Source organism: Myodes glareolus, chromosome 6 (genome assembly GCF_982192425.1).
Source record: "Myodes glareolus chromosome 6, mMyoGla1.1, whole genome shotgun sequence".
Taxonomy (NCBI): Eukaryota; Metazoa; Chordata; class Mammalia; order Rodentia; family Cricetidae; genus Myodes; species Myodes glareolus.
This window is the reverse complement of record NC_142031.1, coordinates 110,489,796-110,508,918: the sequence shown is the minus strand read 5'-3', so window position 1 is coordinate 110,508,918 and position 19,123 is coordinate 110,489,796. Positions and strand designations below refer to the sequence as shown.

At 40.3% G+C, this 19,123-nt stretch overlaps 1 protein-coding gene across 4 annotated transcripts in view; it reads right to left on the bottom strand.

The window, feature by feature from the left end:
- Window positions 1–640: 640 nt before the first annotated feature.
- Window positions 641–19,123, bottom strand: part of Spmip4 (sperm microtubule inner protein 4) — a 32,420-nt gene continuing 13,937 nt past the window's right edge. For 2 of the 4 annotated variants that reach the window (XM_085691079.2, XM_048440332.3), the window contains exons 5-10: window positions 18,554–18,583; window positions 15,727–15,908; window positions 15,327–15,415; window positions 5,494–5,668; window positions 5,071–5,162; window positions 641–1,872 (exon numbers count right to left, since the gene is read on the bottom strand). In XM_085691079.2, the coding sequence (XP_085547205.1) occupies window positions 1,054–1,872; window positions 5,071–5,162; window positions 5,494–5,668; window positions 15,327–15,415; window positions 15,727–15,908; window positions 18,554–18,583 (1,387 nt within the window). In that variant the 3' untranslated portion in view covers window positions 641–1,053. The remainder of the gene's footprint in view (window positions 1,873–5,070; window positions 5,163–5,493; window positions 5,669–15,326; window positions 15,416–15,726; window positions 15,909–18,553; window positions 18,584–19,123) is intronic. The other 2 variants (XM_048440333.3, XM_048440334.3) reach the window with 1 other exon arrangement.

Here is a 19,123-nt window from a genome sequence, read left to right as displayed (position 1 = left end):
ACTTTAGAAAACATAACCTTCTGGTACACTGATGTGTTGACATACATATGGGAGTTACCTACACAGTAGGCAAACACTTCAAAGATGAAGAAGTTGGACCCTGGAATAACTGGCAGCAAGCCACACTTTCCTTGCCAAAACTGGAAATCTAATAAGTTGTCTAGATTCTAACAAAATTGTTTTTTCTGTATCAAATATGTTTTCTCTCAAAAGATTAAGGCGAAGGAAACACATGTAACCTGTGATGTGTGCATGCAGAACATTCAAGATTCATGTTTTCTACTGAGTTACACATGTAACCTGTAATGTGTGCATGCAGAACATTCAAGATTCATCTTTCCACCAACTTATACATGTAACTTGTAATGTGTGCATACAGAATATTCAAGATTCATCTTCCCACCGACTTGACATACTTTTTGTTGAAGTTCTATAGTTTGGAGAGCCACTCTACCTTCAGTTAACTGGGGATTTAATTTCTATCCCAACCTCTCTCTCTCTCTCTCTCTCTCTCTCTCTCTCCTGGTCTCTCCATAGCACTGCTCTCCTACAACTCGTTATGTAGACCAGGCTGGCCTTGAATTCACAGAGATGAATTTTACCTTTTTTACCCATTATTTTGTGAAAACATTTACAGAGATTGTTGACATATCAATTTTATTAAGGCACGATATATTCTATAGTTGTCTGTCAATCTTCAATATTTGAATTTTTTTCAACTTTTCATTTCTCGCAAAATGATGATGTAAATTTTGTCTACACACTGATTTTCCTGATTTTGGGAAACTTCTTCAGAGTACAATTTGAAGATGAGACTAAAGACTAATTTTTTTTCTGGCTCTGATATTTTGTTGACAAACTGTTAAATGTTTTGAGAAGTCAGGACATTATTTTGGTCCCTCTGACCAGATCCTAACTTAACTTCTTAAAACACAAGGCTCATTAAAGTCAATATAGCTCAGTACAGAAACAGAATCCAGCCAAATGCAGGGCATTCTGTGACATATTTTATTTTCTTGCAAGAGGCTTGGTTTTGAAGGAAGAGGGAATATCTCAGTTATAGAAATAATGGGCATTGTGGCCATAGAACTGATGTCTCATTCCGCAGTTTATTTTATCCCTGAGATCTTTTTGTTCTTCTTGGATGGAGTCATGCAAATGCTTCTGTGCCATGGACTTTGAAAATGAGTTCCTAAGATCAAGTAGGTTGGTCTGAGGGTTGGGTACTCCAGCTCTAGGAATCCATCCCAAAATAGGTCTTGGTTCTTCACTGCTTTCCATGTCCATGCCCAAAATCTCTGGCTTACTTAAAAAGTTGTCAAAAGTGAAATCATCCATATCTGTTTTGTTATATAGAATATTAGACTTACTGAGACGAACAGGGTTCTGACAAGTAGTATATGGATCACGGAAAGCAGGTTTAAGTGGTTCATAGTTAATGTAATGGTTTGACTGAGAGTAGGATACAGGTAGGGGTTTCACTTCCAACTGTCTCCAGTACAAATCATCTGTCTTTTTAGTGTCTGTGATCTTTGGAAGTGATGTCAGGTCAAAAAGACTACTCATCTCTTTTCTTGGACAACGAGTTGGAGGTGTATAGGTAGACATCAAGCCTTGTTCTTTCTTAATCTTCTCTTCAATATCCTGGTTTTTATGAGTAATTCCAGGGAGGAGGTTATCATTCATTGCCATCACTTCCGCAGTACTGGGTATAAATGTATGAAAAGCACACAAAACCCTAGGGGTACAATCTGGACAGGAAGGTGGTCCTTGCTGCACCGTAGCCTCCAGAGGTCGCTGGTTTTGAATAAGTCGGGCAATTCGACCTTCCAAAGGCCTGGGAGGCTTTAAGGCAGGATGGAATTTTTCTTGCTATACCAGTGGGATAAAGAGGAGAAAAAAAAATCAACTGATTAATAAATGTAGCATTATAATGATATAGCTAAAAGTTACCCATTTTTACGATCAGGAAGTAGACTGGTGGAAGCATACACACTAAAATTCCTTGGTATTTATTTGAATACATTGAATTCTGGGCCCAAGTAAGTACATCATTCTTTTAGTGGTTTTTGGTAAATGGAAAATCTGTTTTATTTGGCTATAGACAAGCTTTCCGGTGTGGGAATTTTTGGCTTTCAAAATTTCAGAGATACAAAGGACTCACTAGACTAAAACTTAGAGAGCAGGACTGTATTAACTATCCTGTGCAAGATAAGATTTTTTATCTTTTTTTTTTTTTTTTTTTTTTTAGACAGGGTTTCTCTGTAGCTTTGGATCCTGGAACTAGCTCTTGTAGTCAGGATGGCATTGAACTCACAGAGATCCACCTGCCTCTTCAAGTGCTGGGATTAAAGGTGTGCACCCCACTGCCCGGCTTATCCTGTGCAGTTGTTTAAACCATGTAGGCAAGGCAGAGTTCTTAAGACCAGGGTAAATCAGAATCAACTTTAGAGCTGGCAGAAAGGAGTTCCTAAGCTTTAGTTCTAAGACTAGGACTTGTAAGGTCTACTGTGGGGTTCTGGGATCTGCTTGTTCTGGGAGGGTGTGTAAGAGAGAACAAACCTGTGTACTCTGAGCTATCCTCCCTACTCAAGAACACGCATTTTAACAATGCCTCAGGTGCTGCTAAGGCTGGCGGCATGCTAAATGCTTTGAGAAGCACTGTCTGAGGTGTTCAGTCAATGTCTTTTTACTGGTTTTAGGGGTTGAGCACAGTGCTTTGCACATGCCAATCACATACTTTGCCACTGAGCTGTACCCACTACCCCATCTGTGTTTAAAGATTTATTTATTTATTGTGTATACAGTATTCTGCCTGCATATATCCCTGCATGGCAGAAGAGGGCACTAGAACTCATTACAGATGGCTGTGAGCCACCATGTGGGTACTGGGAATTGAACTCAGGATTCCGGAAAGAGCTGTCAGTGCTCTTAACCTGTGAGCCATCTCTCCAGCCCCTTGAGGTGTTTTAAAAGTATGGATTCAATCAGGCTTAGAAACTACAAAAATAAAAGGCATATTTAGGATACTATTACTGGAGCTGTGTGGATAGGAGAGGAGGGAAGGGGTGGCCTGTACCAGCATGGATGGTGATGCATTCTGTATTGTGGCAGAGGCTTGAATGAAAGCTGCATGCTTTTATTTTAACAAATGTACATTTACTATTTGTACAATTTTATTGAATATATACTTCACATTGAATGAAAAACAGAAAAAATTTTAACTCTGGTAAATGGTATGAATGTGAAATCTTAATGGATAAAGTATATTAAGGTCTGTACTTCACTCTAAAATGTGCAAAAATGATAAAAATATTTGTAGATGGTTGAAGGGAATAATTATACAAAAGACTGAGTATAATGAAGTGTTGGGATAGAATATAACTGGTGAGTATACAGGTCTTAAATGAAAATTATTCCTTTATGATTGAAAAAAAATTTACAATAATATGCTAAATAAAACACCAAAAAGCAGTATATGCATGTAAATATCAGGAGGAAGGTAATAATAATGAGTGTGTGGGGGCAGGGGCTAGGGATGTGGTTCAGTTGGTTGAATACTTGCTTAGAATCTTGGGCTCAATCTACAGTACCTCATAAAACTGGCATAGGGACACAAGTCTGTAACCTAAGCATTAGGAAAATAGACACAGGATTGGATGGAGTTCAAAGTCATCTTTAGCTACTAGAAAGTCTGAAGCCAGCCTGAGCCACATGACAGCCAGTGGTGCTGAAACAGCAACAGCAGCATGGACTTAGAGCAAAGGGGCTCTGGGCATCCCTTTGGATTATGCCCTGGAGGAATTTCCATGCTGATCACTAATCCAGTACATCAGATTTTAGTGAATGTACCATGAGTCAAAGAAAGACCCCAGCCTTCTGATAGGTTTACTGTATTTGCCATTAAATAAAAGGATATTGGGTTTTAATAGTATCTGCTACATGAGCAATAGCTTTTAGTACTTTTTTCTTTTGATCTGTCACAGGTTGGCTTTGAACTTGGTGTAAAGTTGAGCATGACCTTCAACTCCTGAACCCATCACCTCCACTTTTCAAGTTCTGGAATTATAGATATGTGCCACCATGAGGTGCCGAGAAATCAGACCAGGATTTTGTGCATCCTAAGGCAGGTCATTACCAACTGAACAACATCTCTAGGCCTAGTACTTGTATTTCATTCTGAAAAAAGATTCGCAGGGATTTTTATCACCACTAAAACATGCTTTCCTGGAGTCAGTTGAGTCACACCTCAGTGTCAGAGCATATATCTAATCCAACAGAGAGTGCCTAGCGCAAGAGTAAAACCAAAGCAATGGAGAGGCCTGTGGTGGCTGATAAAGCAGTGTATGGATCCAGTTCAGGTGTTTGATTTGATATCCCTGTCACAAATGCTTAAGCTAATATAAAATTAAAGTGCTCAGTGTGATCTAAAAAAATCCCTATTTTCATATGTTTATAGTTTTATATATATTTCTACAATTTATAACTTTGAAATTAGGTTTTCAAAATTTGTATTTATAGAGGATTAACCAACACATGAATATGATATCCTTTATATAATTGATCTAGTGGATTATATATTTTATTATAGGGCTTGATAATTTCTTTCAAGACATTTTTATAATCAATTCTCTAATTGATATAGGCAAAAATTTATTGGCTTTTGATTGTAATTCAGCCAACTCTCAATTATTATGGCTACTAGGAAGAAGTTATTAATTTCCCCAAAAGTAATGGGATGTGTAAGATAAACAAATTTATTAGGAATCATGAAATTACTAGTTAAGCTTTACTCATTATAGACAAATTCTTTTCTAAATTATTTTATCAAGAGTAGCATGATAGAAAATATGTTTAAAATAAAGGACTTTGAAGAAGTTTTGTTTTTCCAATACAAACACGGGTACCCAAATCAGTTCCAATAAGTTCAGAATTATCTTTCAAAACCAATTAGATTTTATTTTTGTTTGGGTGGCCACCAATATTCAAGAGACAAAACGTGGGAAAAGCAAGGGGACAAGGGCTGGATATTCTCCCCCAAATAACTGAGAGTTGACTGCAATTACTTACAGGCTGTGGGTCAAATCCTATCTGTCCAGTTAGCTCTGCTACCTCTTTTTCATGGTAATCATCCAGCTCAAGGGAGCTCATGGGTCCTAGACCTTAATAGAAACATTGTCTTATTATTTTGAATAATTATTAAGTGTTAATTAATTATTAAGAATAATTAAATGAAGAACAGTTATTAAACTACCCGTTATGTAGGAAAACATACTCGTTCTCTTTATCATATAAATTAGAGCCAATAAAATATAAACCAGGCCCACTTCCCTGCTACGCACTTAAGAGAGAAACTGAGCTCTCCCGCTAATTTGGATTAGTTTTTATAATGAGTCTCAGGACAGAACATCAGAAGATGGAAGCTTGTGATAGAGAGTATTCATTGAGTGTTCCTTTTCTGTTCTCATTACTTGTATTAGTGTGAACTCATACCTGTAAAGTCATGAGCATATGAAGTGATCCAGTGGGATCTCTCAAGATTTCTTTGTATATTGGCTTCCTTTGCAGCGTCCACAGCATCCCATGGATTCAAAGATGTGTTAGGAGCAAAGGTTTTAGGAGGCTTGGGGTAGAATACTGGCTTGTTTTTCTCAACACATTTAGGAAACTAGAATATGAAGATAAAGATTGCTGTTATTAATTGTATCTAACTGAATAAGGGCTGGTTCACTGTCCCAACAGGCAAACAGTTAAGGTCACTTTCTGTATTCATTATCATATTCAAGCCAGGCATGGTTCTGTAATTATAACCACATTTTTTTTTTTAAGAAGATGCTAATATCTCTTCTAAAAGTCTCTGAGAACTTAGGTTGCAGTTTGTCCCTGAATATTCTACTTCTGGTATGGCCTCATTAGACATACAGAGGGTTCTGTGTGCAGCTGGCTGACTTGACTAAAAGTGATTGCTTCTTTGTCTTCTGTCCCTGACAGGAAACTGCATGATGTTAGCTACATCTTTCTGACAAAGGCTTAGGTCACTCGAATTCCAATAGGATGGCCATTCTTTACATATAACTGAAGGTTTATTTTCTGTTTTCTAATAGGTGTGCATGTAAACATGGCTAGATGCGTTTTAGTGTGGCTCTAACCGTTTAGTCAGTGCCTGGATACACACATTTGTGGTAGGAATGAAGGATCATCAAAAGTAAACATGTTCCAGGGCACATTGGCTGGTACAAGAAAGAAGGGGTAAATGCAAATGACCACAGACAGCTGTTTTTAAAAGGTTAAGACAAAACTACTTCACTGGAGGCTCTAGTTGAATGGAGAAGTGAGGCCAGGAGCAGGGTGTGGAGGAAGGAGAAGAGACTGGGGTCATATGTCATGCCACAGCAACTAGGCAGAGATATGGAGACACAAACACGTTGAAGCAGAGCTAGGGAGGAGGTGTGCAGTATGGAACATTATGAACATTATACCACTTGATGCCTGCAAGCCAAGCCTACTTTTAATGTTTGCAGGGCCTGGGGTTTAAAGTACAGGTGGAGACCTGCCATTTGTCGAAACAGTTCCGCTAAAAGCAACAAACTACTACTTACTCTGACATGCAATTTTAACCACCCAGAAAACCAGTTCCAAATTCAGACTTGTTAGTCTGTTACAAGTTTTGCACTAAGACATGGTGGCTCAGGAAGACCCAGATGCTGCACAGAGCCTCAGGTCCTGTAATGCTCTCTTATACTTGCCCCATTCCATCCAGTAGTCCTCTCGGGGTACCCTTTAGCCCAGAGCTGTATACAGGCTGGGGATGTATCAACCTTTAAGACGGGAACAAAGGAGAGTCCCTAGACTAGTGTGTGGTGGGAAACAAGAACACGTGTTGCAGATGGATACAGTCTCCTTATTCTGTTAAGTCCCAGCCCCACAGGAAGGAACACAGCAAGAGGAAGGGAAAAGAATAATCATGAAAAGTTCCTAGGCCTAGGGGTGACAATGTTGTTAGCATTCTTGTAATGTTGAAGTGACTCTCATTTTAGGTAAGTGGAGGACTCATTTAAAAGGCACTTGTGAATGGGCCTCGAGAAATATTAAATAATTACGTTTACATACCATTAATTAACCTATGGCTTGCTTACTCAGGGGCAAAGAAAGTCCCCTTTAAAAGTATCTACTTGAAGGCTGGAGAGATGGCTCAGCAGTAAAGAACACTGACTGCTCTTGCAGAGGTCTGAGTTCAATTCCTAGCAATCACATGGTGGCTCACAACCATCTACTATGAGATCAAGCATACATGCAGGCAGAATACTGTATACATAATAAATAAATAAATAAATCTTTAAAAAAAATCTATTTGAGCCGGGTGTTGGTGGTGCACACCTTTAATCCCAGCACGCGAGAGGCAGAGGCAGGTGGATCTCTGAGTTCAAGGCCAGCCTGGTCTACAGAGCAAGTTCCAGGACAGCCAGAGCCACACAGAGAAACCCTATATTGAAAAACAAAAAAATCTATTTGATTTAATTATTAAATTTTATTTGTGTGTATATAAAGAATATATGTGTGTTTCTGTGAGTTTATGTATTCACCTGTGTGTAGGAGCCCACAGAAGCCAGAAGGGAGTGTTGGATCATCTGGAACTGGAGTTGCAGGCAGTTGCAGATGCTGGGAAACAAAGCCCTCTGTGTGTCCTTATCTTTTCCATCATTTGCAGAGCTAGCTTATCTGATAAAGCATGGACCTTATTCAAGTACTGTCCTAAGAGGCGAGGTTAATGCACTTTATGCTGAAATACAGTCTAGGACACTAGAAATCAAATAAGAAATGCAAGACAAAGTGTCATCTGTGCGGTCTTGGCAGGGGTTTAATAACCAGGAAACATTTGAGTCAGAGTCTGTTAAGGTGATGCTGTTCTGAGGGGGTGGTGAGAGAGGAGCTGATAGCAGTCATGACAGGTGTTCACTAGGGAAGAATACACCCAGTGTAGAACGTGTACCTGACAAAGGTAAGCACAAGCAGGAAGGGCTCCAGTTCTGGCCCATTTCATTCTAGGACGACACTTCAGTTTACAAGAGTGATGTTATGTTTTCAGCAGAGCCCACAAAAATAGATATAACTTAGTAATTTGTGTGTGCATGTGACCAGAAAAGATCATGTGACTTGTTTGTCACCCTTGAGATGGGTCTCTCATGAGCCTGGAGCTAGGCCAGCAGCTAGAGCCTTAGCAACCTTCCTGTCTCTGTCCCATTCTCTGCATAGATACAGGCTTGCACATACCACATCTGGTCACCCCCCCACCAACAGGGTTTCTCTGTGTAACACCTCTGGCTGTCCTGGAACTCACTCTGTAGACCAGGCTGGCCTCCACACAGGCTTTTATGTGAGCGTTGGGATATGAACTCAGTCCTCATGTGCGTGCAGCAAGTCTCTCACCCACTTAGCCATCTTCCCAGGACCATAGCTCAGTAATTTTTAATAAACACTTATTAAGTTGATACTTATTAAATTTAGAATTATGTGCAAAGTTCTTAGGGCTCTGTACTAGGCACTAAAACTTTGTAAATCTTCATTAAAACATTAGTAAATCATATAGTGGTGATACAATAAACGAAATTTTAAATCATTTCATTTGCTTGTGCTTTAGTGTAGAATCATGGGGCTTACTCAGGTTTAGCAAGGGAGTAAGAGAAGGCTTATTGTAGATATCAGATCACCCTCTGGAGGGCCTTTAGCATTTTCAGACACTAGTTTTTTATTGGATCCTATTTCATTTAATTACACTATCACACTAATAACTTATGATTGTGAACTTTGATTATTTAAATATGGAATGAAAAAAGACACAAATGGGAATAAATAAAGTGGCAGACTTTTCTGGCATCTAGTCAGGACATTAGAAGAAAGGCTTGAAGGGAAGAGTGTTTGCAGGGTGTGGAAGGGCACTGCTGGTCCAGTGAGGATGACGGGTACTCCAGCTTGTTTCACTTCTCAGTACCCTGGTGTCACTCAGACTAAGCAGGTGGGAGGCGGGTGCAAGGCAACATGGAGAGGAATACTCGTAGGCATCCAGTTGTTCAAGTGACATTTATTTAAATGTCACTTAAATTTACTTAAATTGCTTGTGTGCTTGCCAATTGTTTTTATGGCCCTTTAAGCATGAGTGTAGATTCGAGGTCTATAGTGGAGTGACAGCTGCCCCAGGAATGAGGCTACTGGAGTAGGTGAGCAGTTTCAGTTAGAAAGAGCAAGACAGAATCTTCATATGGTGAAGTAAGCGAACTCTCTTTCAAAGAGAAGCCAAGGCTTTGTCTAGATACTTAGATTTAAGGAAAGATGTTTTGTAACGGACATTAAGTTAAATAGCCTTGGAGAGGCTTTGAAAATGGTTTAAATTAAGTTTAAAGTTAGGGAAGTGTATGGAACCTCCTTCTGGGATCATATCTCATTTTACTCAAAAGATGATTACAAATTACATTTCATCCTAAAGGCATTTTATATCACAAACCTAATGTTAAATTCACTCTGCTCTTGAGAAACAAAAGGGCAAAGAAATTTAGGCACCTCAGCAAATAGTGACATGAAACAGCTCCGAATAATCAAATATTAAAACTTGTTTATGTTTACCAATTGTTAAAAAAAAGGAATGTGTAGTGGCTGGAAATAGCTAGAGAGATCTCAGAAAGAGGAGAGAAGTAGCAAGAGACAACCTGGTTTGAGCAACAAGTACTCAGGAATGATTCGGTGGAGAATGGAGTCAGATCTAATGGGGTCTGGGTGGGAATGAGGTACCTGGAGCTCTTTGATCCTGACAGAGTAAGTTTCACGTGTGTATCACGGAGAACGAGGACAAGATGGCATTCAAACCTTCTGTTAAAAATTGAGTCCTACAATGGCACTGGGTTTTGATTCTACTGTATGAACTGGCTTTGTGGGAGCCTAGTCTGTTTGGATGCTCACCTTCCTAGACCTGGATGGAGGGGGAGGACCTTGGTCTTCCCACAGGGCAGGGAACCCTGACTGCTCTTAGGACTGGAGAGGGAGGGGGAGGGAAATGGGAGGAGATGGAAATTTTAAATAAATAAATAAATAAATAAAATTAAAAAAAAAAAAACTGAGTCCTAGGGGCCAGTGAGACGGCTCAGTGGGCAACAGTGCTTGCCATGACGCCTAACAACCTGAGTCTCATCTTAGAATCCCTGGAAGAAGGAGAGAACTGACACCTAGAGGTTGTTCTCTGACCTCCACATGCATTTATACCCAACACACATGCATGCACGCGTGTGCCCGCGCACACACACATACACACACACACACACACACTATAGTAATTTAAACATTAAGAAGTTAAGTCCTTGATCATTTACAAGATTAAGCCTTCTTTCCAATGTCACCATTTAAAAAATGTTTCCAGGTAAGCAAAGCATACAGTCTCGGGAATATTGCCCAAAGTAGCTACAGCTACATTGATTATGATCTCACTATGCACTGATATGGTGCTGGGGGCTTTCATTTGCATCTCCTTCTTGGGACAGACCTTTCAAGTACATTTTATCATTGTTCTGTCTTCATTTATTAGGACACTGAGGCACTGAAGAACTAAATGTACTCGTTACCCAGGTCATAGAACTGGTAGGTTTTAGAGTCAAAAACTGGCTGCTTTAGATGGTTACCAATGTTAATCACACTTTCTTGATGGTTTCTGGAGTTTCCTCCTTGTGGTAGGTAACATGGTAGAAAAGGCTTATCTGATTATCACCATCATTTCCATGCATGTGGTGCAGAGAAAGACAATTATTATTCTACAGTTTGAGTCCTTGAACGGCCTTCCTGCTATGGATCCAACCCCAGAGAATGACTAAGTGTTTCAGATGTGCAGCAGAGAGTGAGAGCCACTGCTCCAGTGATAGGAAGGGGCCGTACTGTATAAACTTTGTTACTACAAACAAAATGCAGGGGAGAAAAATGTTGCCTTTGATCTATCCTAGTCAGGTGGTGAGAGAAGGGAAATGGGAGGGGATTGGTTCAGGGGATTACTCTGAGTTCACAAAAAGTAAAAGACAAGGACTGGACAGGTGGCTCAGAGGTTAAAATCACAGGCTGCTCTTGCAGAGGACCAGATAGTGGCTCAAAGCCATCTGTACTCCAGTTCCAGGGTATACAATGCACTTTTCTGACCTCTGTAGGCACCAGGCATGCACATGGCACACATGCATGCAAGTAAACACTCATACACATAAAACCAAAAGTAAAATAAAAAGGGCCTGGGTGTACTTAAAGGGACTCTGGCCAGCTTGAGTGTGGCAGGCACAGCTCTAGCAGGCCGTGTCCTTCTGTCTGTTTCCCTGTGCCTTGCTAAAAAACTGATAGATTACATTCTTAAAGCAAGCCATTAAGATCTAGTCCCTTATTTGGCCACTCCTTCCTCCTAAGGCTGACTACCAAGGTCCAGCTATTGAAGTACTGAAGTCCAGAAATCAGAATTCCCCTTTGGGTCTCCTAATTAACAAACATGCCCAATTAAAATTAAACAACTCATCCGAACATAGGGTTCCCCCTTTTACCTTTATAAGCTCCCATTTTCCTATGTGCCACGTCTGTCTCTTCTATCCAGAGACAGCTCTTTGTCCCTTCAGGACAAGTACCCCTTCCCCTTTCTCTTGTCCCCTGTTCCCTAACTCCTTTACCACCACATCCTAGCCCATTCCAACACAGACCTCCCCCCCTTCTTCTCCTTTTAAAAACCACACCTGCAAGCTCATTTGCTGCTAATTTTCTGCCGGAGTCAGAAAGCAGCCACTTTAACTTTTCTTTCCCGCTTAATAAAGGATCTCTGTGAAAACAGTGTTTGGGTGTGGTTTGCGCCTAATCTGGGGTCTGGGAGGAAGCCCCTGCTGTGCGGGGGGGGGTCTCTTTCAGTAACCCCCGATCTAAGTCAGTATCAGTTTTATTTTTGTCAATGCAAAACTTGATTAAAGTTAGGAATGAGCCTGAAGAATGACCAAAAAGTTGAAAATTAAGACTAGTTAGATCACAAAGTGAGATTAAGCATTAGAGACATGAACAAGAATAAAGGCAGTGGAAAATATATGTATAAAGACTGTGTGTGAGTGATGTAGTTCAGTTGCTAGTGTGATTGTCTAGTGTGAACAGTGCCCTGGGTTCCATTCCCAGCACTGCATAAAACCACTGTGGTGGCACATACCTGTAATCCTAGCAGGAGGATCATGAGTTTGAGGTCATTCTTGGCTCCTTACCAAGAACAATGTCAGTCTGGGCTATGGGAGATTCTGTAACAGATTTTGTAACAAACAAACAATCCCCCTGGAAAACATCATAGAAGATATAAATACAAAATACTCTCTTCTTAAAGAAGAGTCATTTAGTTGTTGAGCTATAAAATCAATTGTGGGAAGTTACTGACTATAGAGTACGGGAGGTGTTAGCAGAGAAGAAAATAAGTCCTGCTGGACCAACAATAATCTCTTATCTAGTATTTCCAGTTTTTATATTATTCCCCAAACTTTCCATGTTTGTAGGCCAGCTTTATTGAAATCATACAGATATTTAATCAGAGCTCAAAAAGAACAATACAGATACAGATGCCTCCTGTATCACTGAGACAGCAGATGCCATCAAAGGACAACTAATAGCTAGAACAGCAGTCTCCTGACTTGGATCCCAGCTATGACTGTTAGCTGAGACCTGGAAAATGAACAAATTTTAGACAGGCAGAAAGAGCCTGGAAGGGGGGCTGGACAGATGGCTCAGCAGTTAAGAGCTGCTTTTCCAGAGATCCTGAGTTCAATTCCCATGATGGTTCACAGTCATCTATAGTGGGCTCAGATGCTCTCTGGCACATACAGAAAGAGCACTCTCATACATAAAGTAAATCTTAAGAAGAAAGAAAGAAAGAAAAATAGAAAGAAAGAGAGAGAGAGAGAGAGAGAGAGAGAGAGAGAGAGAGAGAGAGAAAGAAAACAAGGCAGGCCGTGGAAAAGGGCATTCCATGGTTTGAGTCTACTCAGGGGGAAGAAGTAAAGTTGCCTCCAGAAGACCTTCCTGACTCACTACACTGCTGGGCTTTATTGCCACTTGGGCAAAGAGGAACCCACAGAGGAGTGATAGGAAGGAAGCACATGTAGAGACTTGGGCTATGAGAGCATGAAATAATGGGGCAGTTGCAAGAATAACTTCTCATATTTCTGTTACTTAGGTAATAGATATTACCTGAAACAGAGACCCTTAATATTTTTATTTACTTGCAAGATTTTTAAATATATTAGTTTATTTTTTAAGAAATAATTTTAAAAGATAGAAAAAAGTCAGAGATCCAGTTAAAATGATTGTGTAAAGGGTTCTTTTAGACATACTTTAAAACACAACAGGGCCAGGTGGTGGTGGCACATGCCTTTAATTCCAGCGCTCGGGAGGCAGAGGCAGATGGATCTCTGTGAGTTCAAAGTCAGCCTGGTCTACAAGAGCTAGTTCCAGGACAGGCTCGAAAGCTACTGAGAAACCCTGTTTTGAAAAACAAAACAAAACAAAAACTACACAACAGGAATTGTTTACTTTGTTGACAGTTGTCTGTCACTATTGTGACCACATGTGGCCTGCCACAATGATTTTCCAGGTAAAACTCAGATGTTTCCAATCTTCATTATTAATTGCTTACCTAACTCACAAATTCTTGGGTTCAAGGAGCTACTATCTGGAAGGACCTGACATTGCCTTTTAGAAACCACTCGATCAATACGTGGTAGCTATTATTATTTTCAAATGTCTAGATATGTTCTCTCACGACTGATAATTTCCCTCTTTTCTATGTGGAGCTCTGGTACAGAGGTGAAAGTGGAGACAAGCCTCACAAACCTGGACTCTAACCATTACATAGTCATAAACTTGAGTCTCAGTGTGCCCTTCTATGAAATGGGCTTGGTGATAGTAATCTCAGAAAATTACTTTAAGGATTAAATGATATAGAAGTGAATGCTTTTAATCCCAGCACTCGGGAGGCAGAACCTGGTCTACAGAGCTAGTTCCAGGACAGGCAGGGCTGTACACAGAGAAACTCTGTCTCCAAAAAAAAAAGTTAAAATATAGTGTATTTTGAAGTGGCTTGTACACAGCAATTTAACATATCATGCTTTCTTTTAGACTTTGATACAAGTGTATTAATAATGACTGGAATAAAAATGGCTCATGAACTCGGGAGGCAGAGGCAGGCAGATCTCTGTGAGTTTGAAGCCAGCCTGGTCTATAAGAGCTAGTTCCAGGACAGTCTCCAAGCTACCTCAGAGAAACCCTCTGAAAAAAACCAAAAAAAAAAAAAAAAAAAAGACAAAGACACTTGTATGTGTTTCCTTCACACTACATACCGTCTTTGTCTTATAACTCTGGAAATGCCCATAACTGTCACAAGTATATGAAATCAGCTGATAAAATAGAAGATGTGGAAGTTAAACTGCAGACTTTTCCTCTAAATATAAACAGCCCATTGCTGGGGAATATTATTTTCAGGCATGTTGCTTTTGTTTATGCTCCATTTGATTAACTGTGAAGCTGTGATTCTTTGCCTGTGTAACACACTTGATGGTCCTAATAAAGAGATGAATGGCCAATAGTGAAGCAGAAGAAAGAATAGACTGGCTAGCAGGCAGAGCATATAAAGAGAGAAAGAGGAGCAAGAGAACAAGAAGAGGAAGAAGAGGAGGACATCAGGGGCCAGTCACCCAGCTACACAGCAAACCATGGAGGAAGAGGTAAAGAAAGATATATAGAAATAGAGAAATATAAAGCCCAGAGGAAAAAGGCAGTTGGGATAACTTAAGAAAAACTGGCAAGAAAAACACCAAACTAAGGCTGGGCATTCATAAGTAATAATAAGCCTCTGTGTGATCTATTTGAGAGCTGGGAGGTGAGTTCCTCAAAAGCCAAAAGAATAAAACATCCTACAACAGTCCACCATGTGTACTTTAGTGTGTTTGACATATGCAGTGTGTATGTACGTGTGTGATGACTGGCATGTATATGTGAAGAAGCGCATGCGTACATTCCTGTGGAGGCCAGATTAACACTGGGCAGCTTCCTCTATCATTATCCATGTTAGAATCATATGACAGGGTCTCACTAAATTTGGAGATCACTGATTCAGCAAGGCTGGCTGGCCAGGGTCGACTTGCATCCCAGCTTTTTGTGTAGGCACTGAAGATCTGAACCAGGTTCTCACGCTTGCATAGCAAATTCTTTACCCACTGAGCCATCTCCCCAGCCTCCATCTTGAATATTTTATAAGTGTATTAGGTTAAAAGGTATTAATTTTGAAGGATACTTACATCATAATATACACCCTGACCTGGCCAAGTCAATGCTTTTTTCTTTGAATCCATAGGAAAATCAAGCAGTTCGTATCTGTAAGGGTTACCTGAAAATCGAAGCAAGAGTAGTTATTCTGAAGAGATCAGAGCAACCCAAACCTGTGGGTGAGTAAAAAATGAGTCCAGGAAGAGATATTCTGTTTCTACTACAGAGGCTGTGCTTGCAGTGCAGCCACGAGTGTCTGCAGTCTGATTTAACCAGTGTATAGTGCGCTCTTGGCTGACTGCTGGGGCATCTTTCTGAACAGTGGGGCAAGGTTACTAAGACCCTCTGCTCTCCTTGCCTTCTTTGATTGTACTACAGAGTTCCTGCCAATGATAAGAAGTCATACAGTTTTGATTTCACGTCACATCTTACCTCTTGTCTTCAAAACAGTTGTGTCATAGGCCTTGGTTGGCACTGTAGGAGGGAAGGGCTGCTGCGTGCGGGCTTTAATGCCAGTGTAGAGGTCCTTAGGTGAGGTGAAGGTCGGAAACATGGCACCACGGCTTGTGTGTGTATGGTAGGGATGTTCAATTGGATATGGTGAGCAGATTTCTCTAAGATTTATTGAGTAAATAAGAAAAGAGAAAGAAGTTAATAAAAATCCATCAAATATTTACTGGGGTCTTTTGCTGTGGCAGATGCTGTTCTGTCCACTGTGGAGATGGCCCAGACCATTCCTATACTTACACAGCTAGCATTCTGTAGAATTTACTATAAACAATGAATTTTCTTAATTTTGATAGATAAATCAAAACTAATTTAAAAATAATCATACCTAATTAATTATTAGTGAGTAGTTTTCCTAAATGGCTAATATAAAGCAGAGAATGTATTAATTTTACAGTTTGGAGGAAGTATAGGAAGAATTTTTTGTGCTTTTAACTTCCACATCATGTTTTAAGAAGATCCAAATATTTGATTTTATGGAATCACTTTGACCATCTACTCCAGTAAGGCAACACATTAGGCTGGACTTCCAACCCAGGCCGTTTGTTCTTTGAGCAGTCAGCAAAACACACACACACACACACACACACACACACACACACACACACACTGAAGGAAAAGGTTAAGAAAGTAGAGGGATCTAATTTTGCTATTGCTGGAGAACTGGCACGGACTAAGGGAGAGTGTAGAAGCTGTGTTAGAGCCACAGAGTACAGAATGGTATTTACAGTTAGAATTCAAGAAAACAAGACTGGTGTTAGAGGTTGAACTGTGTTTCCTCCCAAAATTTGTGGGTTGAAATCCTAACCCCAAAGGCCTTCTATTGTAAACTAATTTGGAAATAGTTGTACCTGTAATTAGACAAGAGGGGTCATACTAATGTGGGGTGGGTCCCTAATTTGAAGGCTGTGTGCTTAAAAGAGAGTTAAACTTGTACACAGGGAGGCCTACACCGAGAATGCCACGTGAAGACAGAACTGCAAGGACAGATCTTTGTGCTAATGACTGCCAGCAGACCCGGGCTAGAGAGCAGATTCCCTCACAGCTCCTAGAAGGAGCGGACCCTCCACATCATAATACTCTACTTCTCGCCTGCCACTTTGAAGCTCACACTCAAGAAAGATGAACCCAAGAAATAAACCCCAAACAGGAATTCTTCACAGGTTGTTTTTTAATACCCACTCCCAACCTTAACCCGGATTCTGACAGCTCTTTGAGTAGCTCTTTGCTTTAACTGAAACACAATTCTAAGATGTTAGCTTAACATTCTCAGCTGGTGTGAGAGAACGTCGGTGGCCCAAGAGTACCTACTGCTCAGATCTGGCTTTTATGCCAGTTCCTAGTAAAAGGAACTCATGTTTCTTGAAGTTCTGGCTGATTCTTGGAGCAGACAGGAAATAAATAAGATGACTCAGAAATATCTTATAGTGTCAGAAAGTAAGTGACTAATAAAGGTTAAAAAAAGAGAAAAGAACAGAAACAACCCTCTCCACAGCCCCACCACATTGTGGGAAATGTTAAAGAGTGCAGGACAGATTCAAAGAGTGGCTTATGGCAATTCAAAACACCAAAGTAAGTGACCCTGGATTACTTCATGAGTTCCTAAACCAAAACAAACATCCACAAGGGTGAAATAAGTGATTAAAGAAAAACCACCAAAACCATCATTCAAAAGAGTATGTAAAACTCCCATGCAGAATACCAGAAAAAAAAACCACCAAATTTTATACAGAGACTAACATAGCTCAGCCTGGCCTCAAACTCATTCTGTAGCTGAGGCTGACCTTAAACTTATGATCTTCCTGTCTCTGTCTTCAGAGCTCTGGGCTTATAGGCATGTACTGGGAATCAAACCCACAGCCTTGGACATACTAGGCAAATGCTCTACCATCTGAGCTCCATCCCAGCCCTAAATTAATTTGTGAAAGTGCTTTGCTCTTAAAAGGTAGTGCAGAATTCCAGACGTCTTCTGCACACCTCAACTTTCTTCTTAAAAGCACAATGTGGAAGGAAGGACAAAGAGTAACCGCAGTGGGGAAGCTGTAAACACTCCCGACCAGTGGTGGAGTCACATCAGCAACAACCGAGTGGTCGTCCTCGAGTGGAGCAGGATGGTGTATACACAGCACTTTATCTGTGTGGCCTTCCTCCCCAAAACATACCACTCCAGTCTTACCATAAACAAAACAAAACAAAACAGAACAAAAACAAACAAAAAACCCACAGTCAAATTCCATTTGCAGCCATTCTACAAATATTCTATAACCCTTAGAACTGTTAAGAATATGAAACAAGTGAAGTCTAAGGTGCTGTCCCAGCTGAGAGGCACCTGAAGAAACATGCCACTAAATGCAATATTGTGTTCTAGGTGCAATCCTGGAACAGAAAAAGGACAGCATGCAAAAAATGATCAGATCTGAAGTGTAGACTTGTTACGGCACATTGTTCTTGGTTCTTTTGCTATGAAAAGCACACTGCTTGAATGTAAGAGGCTCACGGGAGGGAGAGTAGGAGTATATGAAGAAATCTCTGTTCTAAATTCTAATATGTCTATAATCCTAAAACTCTGCTGTACTAAAACTGCATTTAAGAGGACTGACTGAATACAAGTGAAATAGAAATATCAGTGCCATGGACTGCACCAGACTGTTCTCCAGCAGCTATGTGTGTGGAGCTTTCTGTGCTCATACACACCTAAGTCATAAGCATCATTTTTATTATAATGGAGAGGGAAATAAATGTATATACTTACCCTACTGCTGAATTGGGTGGTTTGGGTAACCTAGAATAAATGCAGGACAAAAGTCCTAATTTAAGTTGGGGCTTTTAAAGGCTTGGATTCCTATTAGAAACATAAGAATAGTAAGATATATTCTGTCTTTAATCCACATTGACATGTAGGCAAATTTTTATTGCCTTGCACAATGGTAAGACACAGACATAGTATTTTTATATCCAAGTTGTCTATTGATTGATTTTTAAAATTGATTCTAACTTAGTCCTGGTCACCAAACCTTCCGCATTTTTTATTTGCAGAGAAGGTTCAGGGGCTGAGACTCCTGTTCCTACCTCCTCTGTCATAATCAGGCAGTAGCCAGAGAGTCCTGAGAGCCTGACACCCCATGTGATGCTATTATGTGTCCTAAAGCGACCTGAGAGGCCTGGCTGGGGAGTGTATAAATACTGGGTGTGCTTTGTCCCTTTGCCCACAGCTGCTGATATCTCATGACAGTAAATATTGTGCAATCATCAGATGGTAGAGAACAAAACCAGCCAACTTGCCAGAGGCGTGGATTTTCTGAATCAGTTCACTTTGATGTGG